Below are 15749 nucleotides of genomic sequence, written 5' to 3'. Positions count from 1 at the left end.
CAAATCCTAAAAGATGATGCTGTGAAAGTGCTACACCCAATACGCCAGCAAAACTGGAAAACTCAGCAGTGGCCAAAGACTGAAAAAGGTCAGTTTCATTCCAATGAAAGGTCAGTTTCATTTCAATCCCAAAGAAAGGCAAGGCCAAAGAATGTTCAAACTACTGCACAACTGCAGTCCTCTCACACACTAGACTCCAAGCCAGACTTCAACGGTATGTGAACCATGAACTTCCAGATGTTAAGCTGGATTTAGAAAAGGCAGAGGAACCAGACATCAAATTGCCAACATCCATTGCTGCTGCTGCTAAGTCGCTTCAGTCGTGTCCGACTCTGTGTGACCCCACAGACGGCAGCCCACCAGGCTCCCCTGTCCCTGGGGTTCTCCAGGCACAACATCCATTGGATCATCGAAAAAACAAGAGAGTTCCAGAAAAACATGTACTTTTGCTTTACTGACTACGCCAAAGCCTTTGACTGTGTGGATCACAACAAACTGTGGAAAATTCTGAAAGAGACTGGAATACCAGACCACCTGATCTGCTTCCTGACAAATCTGTATGCAGGTCAGGAAGCAAGAGTTAGAACTGGACATGGAGCAACAGACTGGTTCCAAATCAGGAAAGGAATACGTTAAGGCTGTAGACTGTCGCCCTGCTTATATAACTTATATGCAGAGTACGTCATGCGAAATGCTGGGCTGGATGAGGCACAAGCTGGAATCAAAATTGCCAGGAGAAATATCAATAATTTCAGATACGCAGATGACACCACTCTTATGGCAGAAAGCAAAGAAGAACTAAAGAGTCTCTTAATGAAAGTGAAAGAGGAGAGTGAAAAAGTTGGGTTAAAATTCAACATTCAGAAAACAAAGATCATGGCATCTGGTCCCACCACTTCATGGCAAATAGATGGGCAAACAGTGGAAACAGTGACAGACTTAATCTTTTTGGACTTCAAAATCACTGCAGATGGTGACTGCAGCCATGAAATTAAAAGACACTTACTCCTTGGAAGATAAGCTATGACAAACATAGGCAGCATATTAAAAAGCAGAGACATCACTTTACCAACAAAGGTCCATCTAGTCAAAGCTATGGTTTTTCCAGTAGTCATATATGGATGTGAGAGTTGGACTGTGAAGAAAGCTGAGCATCGAAGATTTGATGCTTTTGAACTGCAGTGTTGAAGAAGACTCTTGAGAGTCCCTTGGACTGCAAGGAGATCCAATCAGTCCATCATAAAGGACATCAGTCCTGAATATTCATTGGAAAGACTGATGATGAAGCTGAAACTCCTATACTTTGGCCACCTGATGCGAAGAACCAACTCATTGGAAAAGATCCTGATGGTGGGAAAGACTGAAGGCAGGAGGAGAAGGAGATGACAGAGGATGAGATGGCTGGATGGCATCTCCAACGCAACAGACATGAGTTTGAGTAGGATCCAGGAGTTGGTGATGGACAGAGAAGCCTGGCGTGCTGCAGTCCATGGGGTCGCAAAGAGTCGGATACAACTGAGCAAGTGAACTGAACTGACCTGACCTGTATTTCATTTGTTTTCACTGCCAGATAACACTCCATTATATGAATATACCACATTTATCTATTCATCAGTGGATATCTGGGTTGTTTCTATAATTGGGGCTATCATGGATAGTGCTCCAATGAACATCCCTCTACAATTTTTTGTGTGGACATATATTCTCATTTTAAGTACATACCTAGAGGTGGAATTGCTGGATCATATGGTAAGTCTATATTTAACTTCTTGAAGAACTGCCAAACGGTTTTACAAAGTGTCTGCACCATTTTATGTTCCCACAGAAAATATACCGGGGTTTCAGCTTTTCCACATTCTTGTCAACGCTTGTTATGGTCCGTCTGTTTTATCAGAACCTCCCCAGCGGATGTGAAGTAGCACCTTGCTGCGGTTTTGATGTGCATTTCCCTGATGGTTAAAGTGCTTAAATGTGCTTATTCAGCACCTTATCCTTTCCTCATCTCCATCTGGAAACCTCTTAGCTCTTTCCTCCCATAATTTTGAGGTTTTGCTTAGACTTATTTAGTACTTTGACATCATAAATATTATTGAATTGTTCCCTGAAGTATGTCCCTTTTTTATGTCCTTATTTAGCATAACATTCCCAGACAGCCTTATCATTTTCTACTTTTTCTATCCCTTTCATTTTGTGATCTGTGCTCTGGCTCATTTATTTGGTTAAAAACCTTTCTTAAATATTCTCTAGTTATGTGGGTAATACACTCTCTAAAGTTACATTTATGCCATAGCTCCTCCTTGTAGAGGGGATGGTATTTTCACTGGAAATGGGGATTTGGGATTACAGTCTTTTTCTGTTGGTAATCTGTGGATACTCTTTCACTGTCTCCTAATTCCCACTGTTGTGAACTGGAATTCTGATGTGAGTGTCAGACTATTCTGAATATCATACTGCAATTTGGAAGCCTCCAAAATGAATCCCTAGAGTTCAAAACTTTACCTGGACAAGCCTAAGTGTGTTCTTTACAACATTGATCTTCCCTGGAATGTCAATCTGCACAATGAACTTTATCTTTAGCTCAGGAGTTTTAAAAAAATATCTTTAATTAGTACGTCTTTTCCATTTGTTCCTTTTTCTGTAATTTGTATTAGCCACATTAGGTGTCCTCTTCCAAGTCTCTTTCCTATCCTATCTATCCTCAATCTATCTTCCAAGTTTCTTATCCCTTTTTCAATCTGTATTTTTAACTCTGGGCTTTGAATCTTCCAAGCCAATAAATGATCATACTCATTCAATCCTTTATTCAGTAATTAGGTACTGAGTGCTTACTATGTACAAGACTGTTCTAGACACGGGCACTGACAGGAGTCAATGTACACAACAGAAAAAATTCCTGCTTTTATGGTGTTTACATTCTAGTGGAATTTTTTTTAAGTGTATATGCATGGATTGCAAGTCAGGTAGTAACAAGTATTTAGCAGGGAAATCATATCTTTTGCTCTCTAAGTCTTTTTTTGTACTTCACTTGAACTTAAGTGCTCCTACTGTTTATTATTTTCATATTCAATTTACTGTCTTCTCTGGCATTTCTATTTAGTTTCTCTGTTGCACTGTTTACTCTAGGTGCTTTTTTCTCTTTCTGGTTTCCTGCCTTCCCCAGATGGGCTCTTTTTCTATGTTGCTTCAGAGGGGCTTAGGTTTCATTGTTGGAGCATCATGAGTGGTAGCAGTCTCAAGACAACAGAAAGGCAAAGCAGCCTCTACACCAGTAGATGGGCAGGGCAGCAGGCCAGCCACCAGCCCTCTCGAGGCCCAGGAGAAAGGCTGCCGACTCTCAGGTCTCCTTACATCTCCCAGACTCAGAGACAGGGAGATAACGGTCCCCTAGCTCTTCCCCCTTCTTCCCATTAGGGGAGTCCATGGATCTTTACCAAGCCAAGCTCTTTTTCTGGATCTGCTGCTCTTATCCTCACTCTGAGGATCTTGTCCAGCCCTTGAGGAGCAAGTCCTAGGTCAGCTCTCCCTGAAAGAGTTCCCACAGAGCTGAGGCCTCACTTGCCTTTAAGTGTTCATCAGATCCAGGGGTCATTTGACTCAAGAGTGGCAGGCACAAGTTGAAATTAGTAACAGAGGCATAGGGAGATTTCACCTTGCCAAAACCCTCTCTGAAAAGTAAGTCCTAGTTACAGACTAATCCTAAAATCACTCAAATCTTGGCAAAGAAGTCAGCGTTTTAAAAAGCTTCTGGGAAGTCCAAACATCTGTGGCTTTTATCATGTTCAGCTACTGCCCTAAATGTTAAGCTCTGTGAAATAAGGTAGATCATAATGTTAGTTGGATTTTAAAGGATATTGACTAGACGGATGAATCTCAAATTATGTTTTATAAAAGCAGTCAGAGAAAAGAAAGTACATACTATATGATTCCATTCATATAAAATTATAGGAAATACAAACTAATGTACTGTAGTGACAGAAAGCAGATGAGTGATTGTCCGGGGACCAAAGAATGAGGTAAGTAAGTTATAAAAGGGTAGAAGAAAGCTTTGAAGGTGATGAAAATGTTCATTATCTTGACCATGATAACTGTTATAGGAGTGTCATGTTAAAGCTCAAACTGTATACCCTAAATATATGCAGTTTATTTTATTCCAATTATACCTCAATAAAACTTCAAAAGAAGCACTGATTGGGAAAATATTTGTTGTACTAAGGATTGATGTCCCTAGATATAAAGAACATCTAAAAATAAAAAAGACCAGTAGGTAAGGGAAATGAAGAGAAAGTTACCGAACTTTTTTGAGTTTGAAATTTTCCATAAGAAAAAAATACATAGAATTTTGAAATAATAGTAAAACACTGTCCTTCACCCTCATATAATACACAATACAGTGAAAGAGATAAAAATATAATTAAAAAATCAAAGCACATGCAAAGCATATTTGAGTGGTGATGGATACTGAATGACATAATAATCAAAGTTGGGACAGAGGATTAGGCAAGTCACCTTGAAGGAATGAGCATGAGCCTATTCTTGAGGTGATGTGAGTTTGTGCAATTTTTTAATGGCAGACAGGCAGTAGAAAGGGCTTCCCTGGTGGCTCAGTGGTAAAGAATCTGCCTGCCAATGCAGGAGATGCGGCTTCAACCCCTGGGTTGGGAAGGCCCTCTGCAGAAGGAAATGGCAACCCTCTCCAGTATCCTTGCCTGGGAAATCGCATAGACAGAGGAGCCTGGCAGGCCACAGGGTCACAAAAGAGCCAGACACGACTGGAGCAACTTAGCACGCACACACTCCCTTGTTGTTGTTTAGAACTATGGGATTCTTCGGGTAAGAATATTGGAGAGGGTGCCATTTCCTTCTCCAGGAGATCTTCCCGACCCAGAGACTGAACCTGCATTTCTTATGTCTTCTGCCTTGGCAGGCAGGTTCAGAAAGAAGAAAAGAATTCAAATGAAGAAAAATATATGGACAAAGGCAAAGTGATGGTGGAAGGATGAAGACAGCGTTTGAAAAGGACTCTTACAGGTTCACCATTTCTAATACAACTACGGAAATCTCTAGTCACAAAAAGCTTATATGAAGCAGAGTAAAGAACACATAGGAAAGGAAATGAGATACAATTCAGTGTATGAGGATTCAAAAGAGATCAATATCAATTATGCTACTTATGAACCATATCAATCTTGGTCATGTCTATGCTCTACCTATATTAGTATTTTTCTTTAAACAGACTTGTGTTTTTAGCTTTATTCTAAGTCATAAGATCCATGAAATGGAATATTACAATTGTTTCTAATACACTAAAATAAATGCATCTTTCATACCTTTATCAGCATGTTTATTCTTAAAGTTATTTAAAACTGTAATTCTTTCACTTACTCCATATGCCCATTTTCCCCCTTTAGTCTTTAAGGCTCCTATTCCCATGTCACTGATAAAGTGCATTTCCCTCAAAAGTTAAGGAGTAGAGGACTATTAAAAGAGCATCAGATTGAGCCAGATTCCTAGCCTGCCCATATCTCTCAATTTTTAGCATCATTTGAAAGAATATCCTACATTTGGAAATACTCTATGCCAAATAAAAAAGCAATCCCACACACAAAAAGTTAAAAGCTACAAGTAACTTTCAATTAATTTTTAGAAATCCACAAAGACAAAAAGAAACAGAATATAAGAAGAATTAGTCACTACTGAAAAAGTAGAGCAGATGACTTTAGAAAACCTAACATGTTTTAACGTGTGTTTAAAGCAGAGAGTCAGTGGTGTGATGAAAAGAAAAACAGCTTTAAAGTTACAGACCTTACTTTGAATTTCACATCTACCACTTAAATGAACTATTTAATCTCTTGGCACTTCACTTTCCTCATCTCTAAAATGGTGATTAACTGTTCCCTGCCCTGGTGGTTGTCAGGATTAAATAAGCCAATATTCATAAAGCGCCTGGCATATATTAGGTGCTGTACAAAATTAAATCAATTCTACTCTGGTATTTTGCCTGTGGGGCAAAAGCAGCAGCTCACCCAGAGGGCTGGTACATCAAGCAAGGAAAATCTGGGGAGCTAGATTCTAAAAAAAAAAAAGAAAACCAGTGATAAATTGTGAATCACCACATTGTACACCTGTAACATATAATGTACATCAACTATACTTCAACTAAAAAACCCTCAATATACAAAAAAATGGTGATAACAGTAGTGAAATGGAGAATGAAAGTGTTGGTCACTTTCATTGAGTATAACATGAAAATGACCAAGAAGGGTTAGTGATTTAAACAAAGTTTTAAGATGTACAGAGCTGAAAGCAGTCAGTCTCAAATTTGTATTCTTGTATTAGGGTCTCAAGGGTATGTAAAAAAACATGGTGAAAACAATGTTGTTTCAGGGAGGTGTTAGTCTTTCTGACAATGAATACTGGTCAGGGCAGGGACACAGAAAAACGTGCCTCATGAAGCTGAGTTTAAAAACAAACTTTTGACACTGAGATTTGAAAACATGCAGGTCTGAAAGTGTTAGCTGGGTTGATATAAAATCCCATGTGAATAGTTAAAAAGCTTTTAAATATTTACTACATAAAAGATTTTATCAATACAAGGAAGCTCTCTAGTTGTCTATTTTAACTCTAGTTAGTAAAAAGACAGTCGTTATCACCTACCTTAGACATAAGCAGAACTAATGTTTAGGTTACAATCTAACATTTTGAGGGTTCTTAATAAAATGTAAACTTCACTTAACTCATGCAATTTGGGTTGCTGCTGCTGCTAAATCGCTTCAGTTGTGTCTGACTCTGTGCGACCCCATAGACGGCAGCCCACCAGGCTTCCCCGTCCCTGGGATTCTCCAGGCAAGAACACTGGAGTGGGTTGACATTTCCTTCTCCAATGCATGAAAGTGAAAAGTGAAAGTGAGGTCGGTCAGTCGTGTCCAACTCTTAGCGACCCCGTGGACTGCAGCCTACCAGGCTCCTCCGTCCATGGGATTTTCCAGGCAAGAGTACTGGAGTGGGGTGCCACTGCCTTCTCCAGCAATTTGGGTTACTAAGAGTTAATGTTTGAAGATGCTCTTCAATACCAATATTAGATTCTCTTCCTTGGAGAAGGAAATGGCAACCCACTCCAATATTCTTGTCTGGAGAATCTCATGGACAGAGGAGTCTGGAGGGCTACAGTCCACAGGGTTGCACAGAATCAGAAATGATTGAAGCAACTTAGCATGACACACATCCTTAATACTCTGCCTTCCCGGACCAACCCATCTTACACTGTTTTTTTCCTTCCTCTTTTCCTCTCTGCCTTCTTCTCCTCTTTCCTTTCATTTCTTCTTCTCTCCTTTCTTAAAAAAAAAAAAAAAAAAGATTTCCTTCTTTCTGGCTATGAGTTCATTTCTGAAAATCTCCTTAGAAATCTTCCAATCTGCTATCTGTATCAACTGAATGCAACTTCAGATGTTGAAATCCATAGACACTGTAAAATCTGATGAGGAAATTCCCTGGCGGTCTAGTGGTTAAATTTGCACTTTCACTGTGGAGGCCCAGGTTTAATCCTTGGTCTGGGAACTAAGAACCCACAAGCCTCACAATGTGGCAGGAAAAAAAAAGAAATCTGATGTGCGAGGGAGAAGATCGGAAACAAATATTTCATGGAAATACTTTAACTTGTAAAGCAATTATCTTATCCTTCAATAAATGAATAAATGCAACATTTATACCTGATTCATTAAGTGCAATAAACAGTAAAATTGTTTGTTTTACTGTTCCTATTAAAAAAACTACAGATTTCATAATGTTTACATCAAAGCCTGTGACCCACACACATTTAAGATATTAAACAACTTTCTCTTGTTTTTCAAAAGCTAGGACTTGGCACCATGGTGAGATGGGAAGCACATAAAATTTATCAATTTTGAACACAGGCTCTGTTACTACTCAGCAGGTAGCTTTAGGCAAGTTACTCATGGTCAACGAGCTCAGTTTCATTACCTTTAAAAAGGCAGTAGCAACCACTATCCCAGAGTGGGGACAGGATAAAACCGGTTAACACTTTGCCAAGGAGCCTCATCCCTTGCTTTCTTTACCACACACCCAATGTGCAAACTACTTTACATGTCTGTTTCCCACCTGCTCTAAACCTTCCTCATTCCTTCTGTTTCTGTTGCTTGTAATCTCATCAAGACCTCCCTTCAAGAATCAGTGCGCCAACTGCTATATTTAAAATGAGAGACCTCCTATATAGCACAGGGAACTCTGCTAAATAGTTACATGGCAGCCTGGATGGGAGAGAAGTTTCAGGGAAAATGGATACATATATATGTATAACTGAGTCCATTTGCTGCTCAGCTGAAATCATAATATTGTTAATCAGCTATATTCCAATAGAAAATTAAAAGTTTAGGGGAAAAAAAGATGGTTAAAATAGGATCAGTATGTCCTGTCTTCTGAGATACCTGTCCAGAGTCCCCTCCAGGCAATATTATAGTCTTCTCCAGAATTTGCTATCCAAAGTGGTTGATTTTTGCTCTTATTAAACCACTAATCACAATATAGTAAGTAACCAGTAGCTCTTATTTTTGAGTGCTGTGTCACACATGTGTTAAGTGCTTTACGTTCATTTTCCCATTAATTCACAACCACCCTATGAAGTAAGTAGTACTGTTATTCCCTTTATCAATGAGTAAAGTAAGACTAAGAAAAGTTAAATCACTTGCCCAAAGTTACTCAAGCAATAATTAATAGAAATTATCGCTACTCCTAATTAGTAATAATTAGTAGGACTGGGATTCAAAGCCAGGTAACTGGGTCCTGAGCCATTCTGCTGCCTGTGGTGGAGAACTTATACTTCCTTCACCTTTGTAGCCTTAGGAAAAAAGCACAACATCTGGCATGAACATGTGCTTAAGTGAATTTTAAAAAAAAGGCAAAAAACAAGTCTGTACACTAAACTGTCTACTGTGTGCAATTCACCTGGACGTGGAGGTACAATATTATTCAAGATCTTTACCCTCAAGGAACCTATAGGCAGGGTATTTGGGAGAAAGACAAGTGAACAGGTGATTACAATCCAGAGTGTGATACAGGCTATTTCTGTGGACAAGCCTCAGAGAAAACATAAAGAGGGCACCTAACCTGGACCAGAAAGAAGGAATCAAGAAAGATGTTAGGTAAGTCTGAGTTTCTGCCTTTCTCTTCGAAACCAAATTAAGTAGGGTTTTACTAGACTGGCATTCTAGTAGTTGGCATGGCAGAGATGAATGTACTACTGTTTTTTAATTAAAGTACAGTTGACTTACAAATTGTACGTTCAGTTTTTAACACTATACAGGAGGTGAGGATCAAAACCATCCCCCAAAATGCAAAAAGACAAAATAGTTGTCTGAGGAGGCCTTACAGAGAGCTGAGAAAAGAAGAGAAGCAAAAGGCAAGGAGAAAAGCAAAGATATATCCATCTGAATGCAGAGTTCCAAAGAATAGCAAGGAGAGATAAGAAAGCCTTCCTAAGTGATCAATGCAAAGAAATAGAGGAAAACAACAGAACGGGAAAGACTAGAGATCTCTTCAAGAAAAATTAGATATACCAAGGGAACATTTCATGCAAAGATGGGCTCAATAAAGACCAGTACGGACCTAACAGAAGCAGAAGATATTAAGAAGAGGTGGCAAGAATATACAGAAGTACTATGCAAAAAAGATCTTCATGACCCAGATAACCACGATGGTGTGATTATTCACCTAGAGCCACACATTCCGGAGTGTGAAGTCAAGTGGGCCTTAGAAGCATTACTATGAACAAAGCTAGAGGAGGTGATGGAATTCTAGCTGAGCTATTTCAAATTCTAAAAGATGATGCTGTGAAAGTGCTGCACCCAATATGCCAGCAAATTTGGAAAACTCCTCAGTGGCAACAGGACTGGAAAAGGTCAGTTTTCTTTCCAATCCCAAAGAAAGGCAATGCCAAAGAATGTTCAAACTACCGCACAGTTGTACTCATCTCACACACTAGCAAAATAACGCTCAAAATTCTCCAAGCCAGGTTTCAACAGTACATGAACTGTGAACTTCCAGACGTTCAAGCTGGATTTAGAAAAGGCAGAGGAACCAGAGATCAAATTGCCAACATTAGTTGGATCATAGAAAAAGCAGAGAGTTCCAGAAAAACACCTACTTTTGCTTTATTGACTACACCAAATCCTTTGACTGTGTGGCTCACAACAAACTGGAAAATTCTTAAAGAGATGGGAATACCAGACCACCTGATTTACCTCCTGACAAATCAGATGCAGGTCAAGAAGCAACAATTAGAACTGGACATGGAACAACAGAATGGTTCCAAATCAGGAAAGGAATATGTTAAGGCTGTATATTGTCACCCTGCTTATTTAACTTACATGCAGAGCACATCATGCAAAATGCTGGGCTGGATTAAGCACAAGCTGGAATTGCCAGGAGAAACATCAGTAACCTCAGATAGGCAGATGACACCACCCTAATGGCAGAAAGTGAAGAAGAACTAAAGAGCCTCTTGATCAAAGTGAGAGAGCAGAGTGAAAAAGCTGGCTTAAAATTCAACATTCAGAAAATGAAGATCATGGTATCTGGTCTGATCACTTCATGGCAAATAGATGGGGAAACTATGGAAACAGTGAGAGACTTTATTTTCTTGGGCTCCTAAATCACTGCAGATGGTGACTGCAGCCATGAAATTAAGACGCTTGCTCCTTGGAAGAAAAGCTATGACCAACCTAAACAGAATATTAGAAAGCAGAGACATTACTTTGCCAACAAAGATCTGTATAGTCAAAGCTATGGTTTTTCCAGTAGTCATGTATGGATGTGAGAGCTGGACTATAAAGAAAGCTGAGCACTGAAGGATTGATGCTTTTGAACTGTGGTGTTGGAGAAGACTATCGAGAGTCCCTTGGGCTGCAAGGAGATCAAACCAGTCAATCCTGAAGGAAATCAGTCCTGAATATTCATTGGGAGGACTGAAGATGAAGCTGAAGCTCCAATACTTTGGCCACATGATGCGAAGAACCGACTCATTGGAAAAGGCCCTGATGGTGGGAAAGATTGAGGGCAGGAGGAGAAGAGGGGGACAGAGCATAAGATGGTTGGATGGCATCATCGACTCAATGCACATGAGCTTGGGCAAACTCTGGGAGATAGTGAAGGACAGGCAAGCCTAGCATTTTGCAGTCCATGGGGTCGCAAAGAGTCAGACACAACTGAGTGACTGAACTGAATAGACTTACAATATTACATTAGTTTCAGGTATACTGTACAACAGTTATTTGATAGTTTTATACGTTACAAAAAGATCACCACAATGTACTTTTTAAAATTAGTTTAGCGTTCCCTGGTGGTCCAGTGGTTAAGAACTTGCCTTGCAATGCAGGGGACACCAGTTCAATATCTGGGCGTGAGGATCCCCCATGTTTAAAAACAACTAGTAGCATGTGCCACAACTATTGAGCTTGCACATCTGCAGCCTGTGATTCACAACAAGAGAAGCCACCGCAATGAGAAGCCCATGCACTGCAACAAGCCTCAGCTCATCACAACTAGAGAAAGCCCAAGTGCAGCAACAAAGACCCACCACAGTTCAAAAATAAAATAAACATTTAAAAAAAAGTTAGGTTATGCTTACAATTATCTATTCTATTTTATCTCAAATTATCTAGTTCAAATATATCTCATGTTCTAAAAAACACATCTTAAGGGATGATCTGCTTTCCAAATATGTTCAGTTTATAAGGCGGTACATCATATTTTTCTCTCCTCACAGACAAATAAGGAGAAAAACTCCGTAAAAAAAGTGACTAGTTACCTAACTGGCTAGTATGAGAAGCACCAGCAATAAAATCACAATCAATTTAGGATTTTAACTCAGAAGAAAAAGGGGCTATAACTTATCATATGTCAAGCAACTGCTCTGCAACCACTATCTTCCTCAACAACGCTTTTTGCCTAAGCAAAAAAAAAAAAACAAAAAACAAACTTTGAGGTCTTCCCCATATATGTTGCCTTCCTTTTTTCCCTCTAATTTAATCCTAAAATAAAGATAAATACAAAAAAAAAGATAAATACAATTTGTTTTTAATATTTTTTTCATTTATTTTTATTAGTTGGAGGCTAATTACTTTACAATATTGTAGTGGTTTTTGCCATACATTGATAAATACAATTTAGAAAATGTATTTCCATCAATTGTTCACTTACCAAACAACAGTTCATTCAAGTGGATACCTTCTGGACTGTCATGGAAAATGCCAAAATAAAAAGCCTTATTAAATTCGATTTATATTATATCTGTCACTTCTTCCTTGTCCAAAGCAATTACTACAGAAGAAAATAAATTAAGCCTAGCAGTATTATTTATTACAAAGGTTGGTTGCTATAAAAATGTTTCACCAGTTCTCTAGGTGGTTACTAATAGATTAAATGATTTCTACACTGTTCTAATCTGAATAAAGTGGATTTCCTCAAACATTATGGAACCATTAAAGATGAAATAATAGAGTAAAATAAGCAAATATAATAAAATAGTAAAAATAAATATAGTGAAATTGAGCAGGAGTGAAGAATGCACTGCTTTGCATTTTGGGGGATTATGAGGCGACAGCAAAAACAAAAGCTTAAAAAGGATTAAAATCTAAGGGCAGCAAGCACAAACAACAAAGGAAGCACAGCTTCAAATATACACAGTCCCAAAAGAGAACCTAAATTCTTTAAGCAAGAGATTCGGAGAATCAGGTATAAGTACAATGTGGGTTGACCTTTCTTTTTTTAAAAAAACTGAAGTATATTTGATTTATAATGTTATATTTTCAGCTATACAACATGATCAGTTTATATATTTTTATATGTATTCTTTTCCCTTACAGGCTATTACAAAATACTAAGTTCTCTTTCCTACACAGTAACTCCCTGTTGAGTTTAAATAACCTTAAATTCAACTTAACACCGTATTTGTTTAGCAAAATGAAAAATACCCTGGTGGAAAAAAAAAAATAACCTGGAGGAAAAAGAGTTTCCATAAAAACTTCTTATCTTCCCCTAGTAAATTCTCTCACTAAAATGAAAAGATAAACAAATGGAGCTTTATTTTGATAAGCCTTATCTTTAAGTTAGAGATTCTTAAAAATTCATGAATGCTTGGAAGGACAGGAGAGAGTCAGCAGCAGTTACAGCAACGAATTATGATGCGTTTACTTGCTAGCGGAAAGTCAGAATCACGGAATCAAAAGGAATTTTAAGAAACTTTGATTCCCTTTGCCTGTATTCACAGACTAGAGAAATTTTTGAAACTTATGAAAGTTACAGACTTAAAATATAAAAGGCTTCAAACTATGGCTGTGTTTAATACCATAATATTAACTCAGATTTTAATGGCATGTTAAAAATTCAAAGCCACAATTCCCCCAGCAAGAGTAATTGTTACCATTTAGAGAGAATAATAGGAATAATCACATTCATCAAATTTATTAAACCTGAAGCTATGCTAGTCACCATAATTGACCTACTGTACTTTCGTTCTTTCATTCAAGAATGCTTAGACGATTTACTATTGAATTACTCTTTAACTGGTAAAAACTGAGGCAAAATACTGAAGAACTTGAGAAGTACAAGTGCAAAGTCCACTGTACAAAACTGCTGAACCATGCTCCCTGTTGATGTACTTTTCCAGATATAATTTAAACTGAGCAAAAGATGAATTCTAAATTCCACATAAATTGCCTCTAACTGTACCTTTCTTTTTGCTTGAAAACGCTTTTCATACACAGGTACCGGTTCAGTTTCACCAGTAGGTAATGAACACTGAACTCATTGTGGGGAAAAACAAACCAGAATGTGAAGAAAGTTATCAGCTATACAAAGGAGTGAAACAGCTGACTGAAAAGCACTTGAACCACAATACTTTTTCTCCATTCTTCACGAGGCATTTCGAGTATTTTAGTTACTGTTTCTTTCACGAGACCTCCAGTTTTCCAAAGCTCCCAAGCTGAGTACTCACCTGGTTCACGTGAATGCCGAGTCGGGGCTTTTATTTCTGCGAGCCCGGGCTCCCCTCCCTGGGAGGCGGACGCTGCAGCCCCCTCCTCCGCGTCCTCCACTTTAGTCACCGTGAAGTGTGGCATTGTTACAGTGAGGACGCTGCTCTCCCTCTGTTTCCTTCCCGTCTACTTTCGCTGCCTAGCACTTCCTTGCCGTGCCCCTTTCTGACTCTGATCACTGCCCAGGGGAGACCCAGGCGGGGAATCGGGAAGTACTTTCAGTTCACGTGACCTCCAGCCCCAAGGGAGGGGAACCTGGAAAACACGCCTTCCGAGGTGGTGTTTACCACTCACTTAAAAGGATTAGGCATTCCACCTCTTGCTTATTTGTCATTAAACTGTGAGAATCACAAGAATGGCTTAGGCTGCTTTCCCAGAGAAGCCAAGGACCGGAAAGTGGGAAGAATGCTTGAAACTGTCCACTGTGCACCCACCCTCAAGTTCTTTGCACATCAGGATCTCAGCCTCTGCCCTCACATCTCACAGGACAAAGACTAGGGAACAGCTCATTAAAGACTGGTACTACATCAATTTAGAAAATCAACTATTTGTAAGTTTCTGTTGTTGCTTTATTTCAAAGCATATTGCAAACAGTCATGCAAGTCAATGTTTTATCTTTCAGATGAGAACATTCATTCAACAAATATTTAACGAATACCTATGCATTTTATATAAGGCATAGTTTGAGATGTTGTAGGGTATACAAGGACACCCAAGAAGAGACATTAACTTCCCTGGAAGTACAAATTTGTTTAAAAGAGCTAAGTATTTTTAATGGGAAGAGTTAAGAATTTTTTGTTTTGTACAGAGAGTTTAAACATTGTGTTTTAAAGAAAAAACAATCCAAGCAAATCTCTGATGGAGAGGTGTACAGTTCCTTCAGCACACACTGAAGGTAACATACTTAACTCCTGATATTTTATCAGGTAATTGTGTTCTCAGTTGATAACTTTAGCAGAGTATGAGGCCCTACCCGAGCACTCGGACACAGGAAAGAGTTCAGTAACTGGAGCTCTGTGCTAATTTCCATGTTAATAACGTAATAGGTGGCTTTCATTGTTAGTAACACCTGACAAACAAGATTGCACTAAATTTAAAAGAGAATAATGATGGTTTATAATCCTAATTTATTCTAATATATACCACTTCCAAAAGAGAACAAAGCCGATAGCTGTTAAAGACCTACTTGTACACTGCACTGCACTAGAAACTTCACTAGGATCTCATTTAATCATCACAAAAACAGAAACATTAGGCTAAGAACTTGCCCAAAGTCACACAGCTTGTAAATGGTGAAGCCCAAATTAAAAATCTCCAATACCCTTGATGTTAGTCAGCATAGAGGTTTCACAGAAAAGAAACTCATATACACTTACTTAAATTTTATTTCATGGGTTCCTGTATAACACTGGCTTGTAATCTTAGGCTACAAATTGGAATCAGCTGGGGGAGATGTTGAAACTACTGATGTCTGAGTCCCATCCTAGATATTCTGATATAACTGCTCTGGAGTAGAACCTGGGCAACAGGACTTTGAAAAGTTCCCCTGAAATGGTTCTAACAGGCAGCCAAGGCTGAGAATTACTACAAGGGAAAAAAAAAAAAGGAAGACTTTGTAGCTACTGAGATTTTTTCTCTGAGAGAAAGAAGTAAGTCAGGTGTGGTAGTGCCCGTGGTGATTTTTCCATACTAACCACTTCGGCA

The 15749-nt window shown here is 38.8% G+C and overlaps 1 protein-coding gene across 3 annotated transcripts in view; it reads right to left on the bottom strand.

The window, feature by feature from the left end:
- SLC12A6 (solute carrier family 12 member 6) overlaps nt 1–15749 on the bottom strand; it is a 92159-nt gene that overhangs the window by 56903 nt on the left and 19507 nt on the right. The window contains exon 1 of one of the 3 annotated variants that reach the window (XM_020904094.2): nt 14006–14224. The exons of the other annotated variants lie outside the window; for them this stretch is intronic. Coding sequence (XP_020759753.1) covers nt 14006–14129 — 124 coding nt within the window. The 5' untranslated portion in view covers nt 14130–14224. Of the gene's footprint in view, nt 1–14005; nt 14225–15749 lie in introns of those variants that run through there. 3 annotated transcript variants of the gene reach the window in all.

This window comes from Odocoileus virginianus, chromosome 6 (assembly GCF_023699985.2).
Source record: "Odocoileus virginianus isolate 20LAN1187 ecotype Illinois chromosome 6, Ovbor_1.2, whole genome shotgun sequence".
In the NCBI taxonomy this organism is placed as follows: Eukaryota; Metazoa; Chordata; class Mammalia; order Artiodactyla; family Cervidae; genus Odocoileus; species Odocoileus virginianus.
This window is presented reverse-complemented; position numbering and strand designations above follow the sequence as displayed.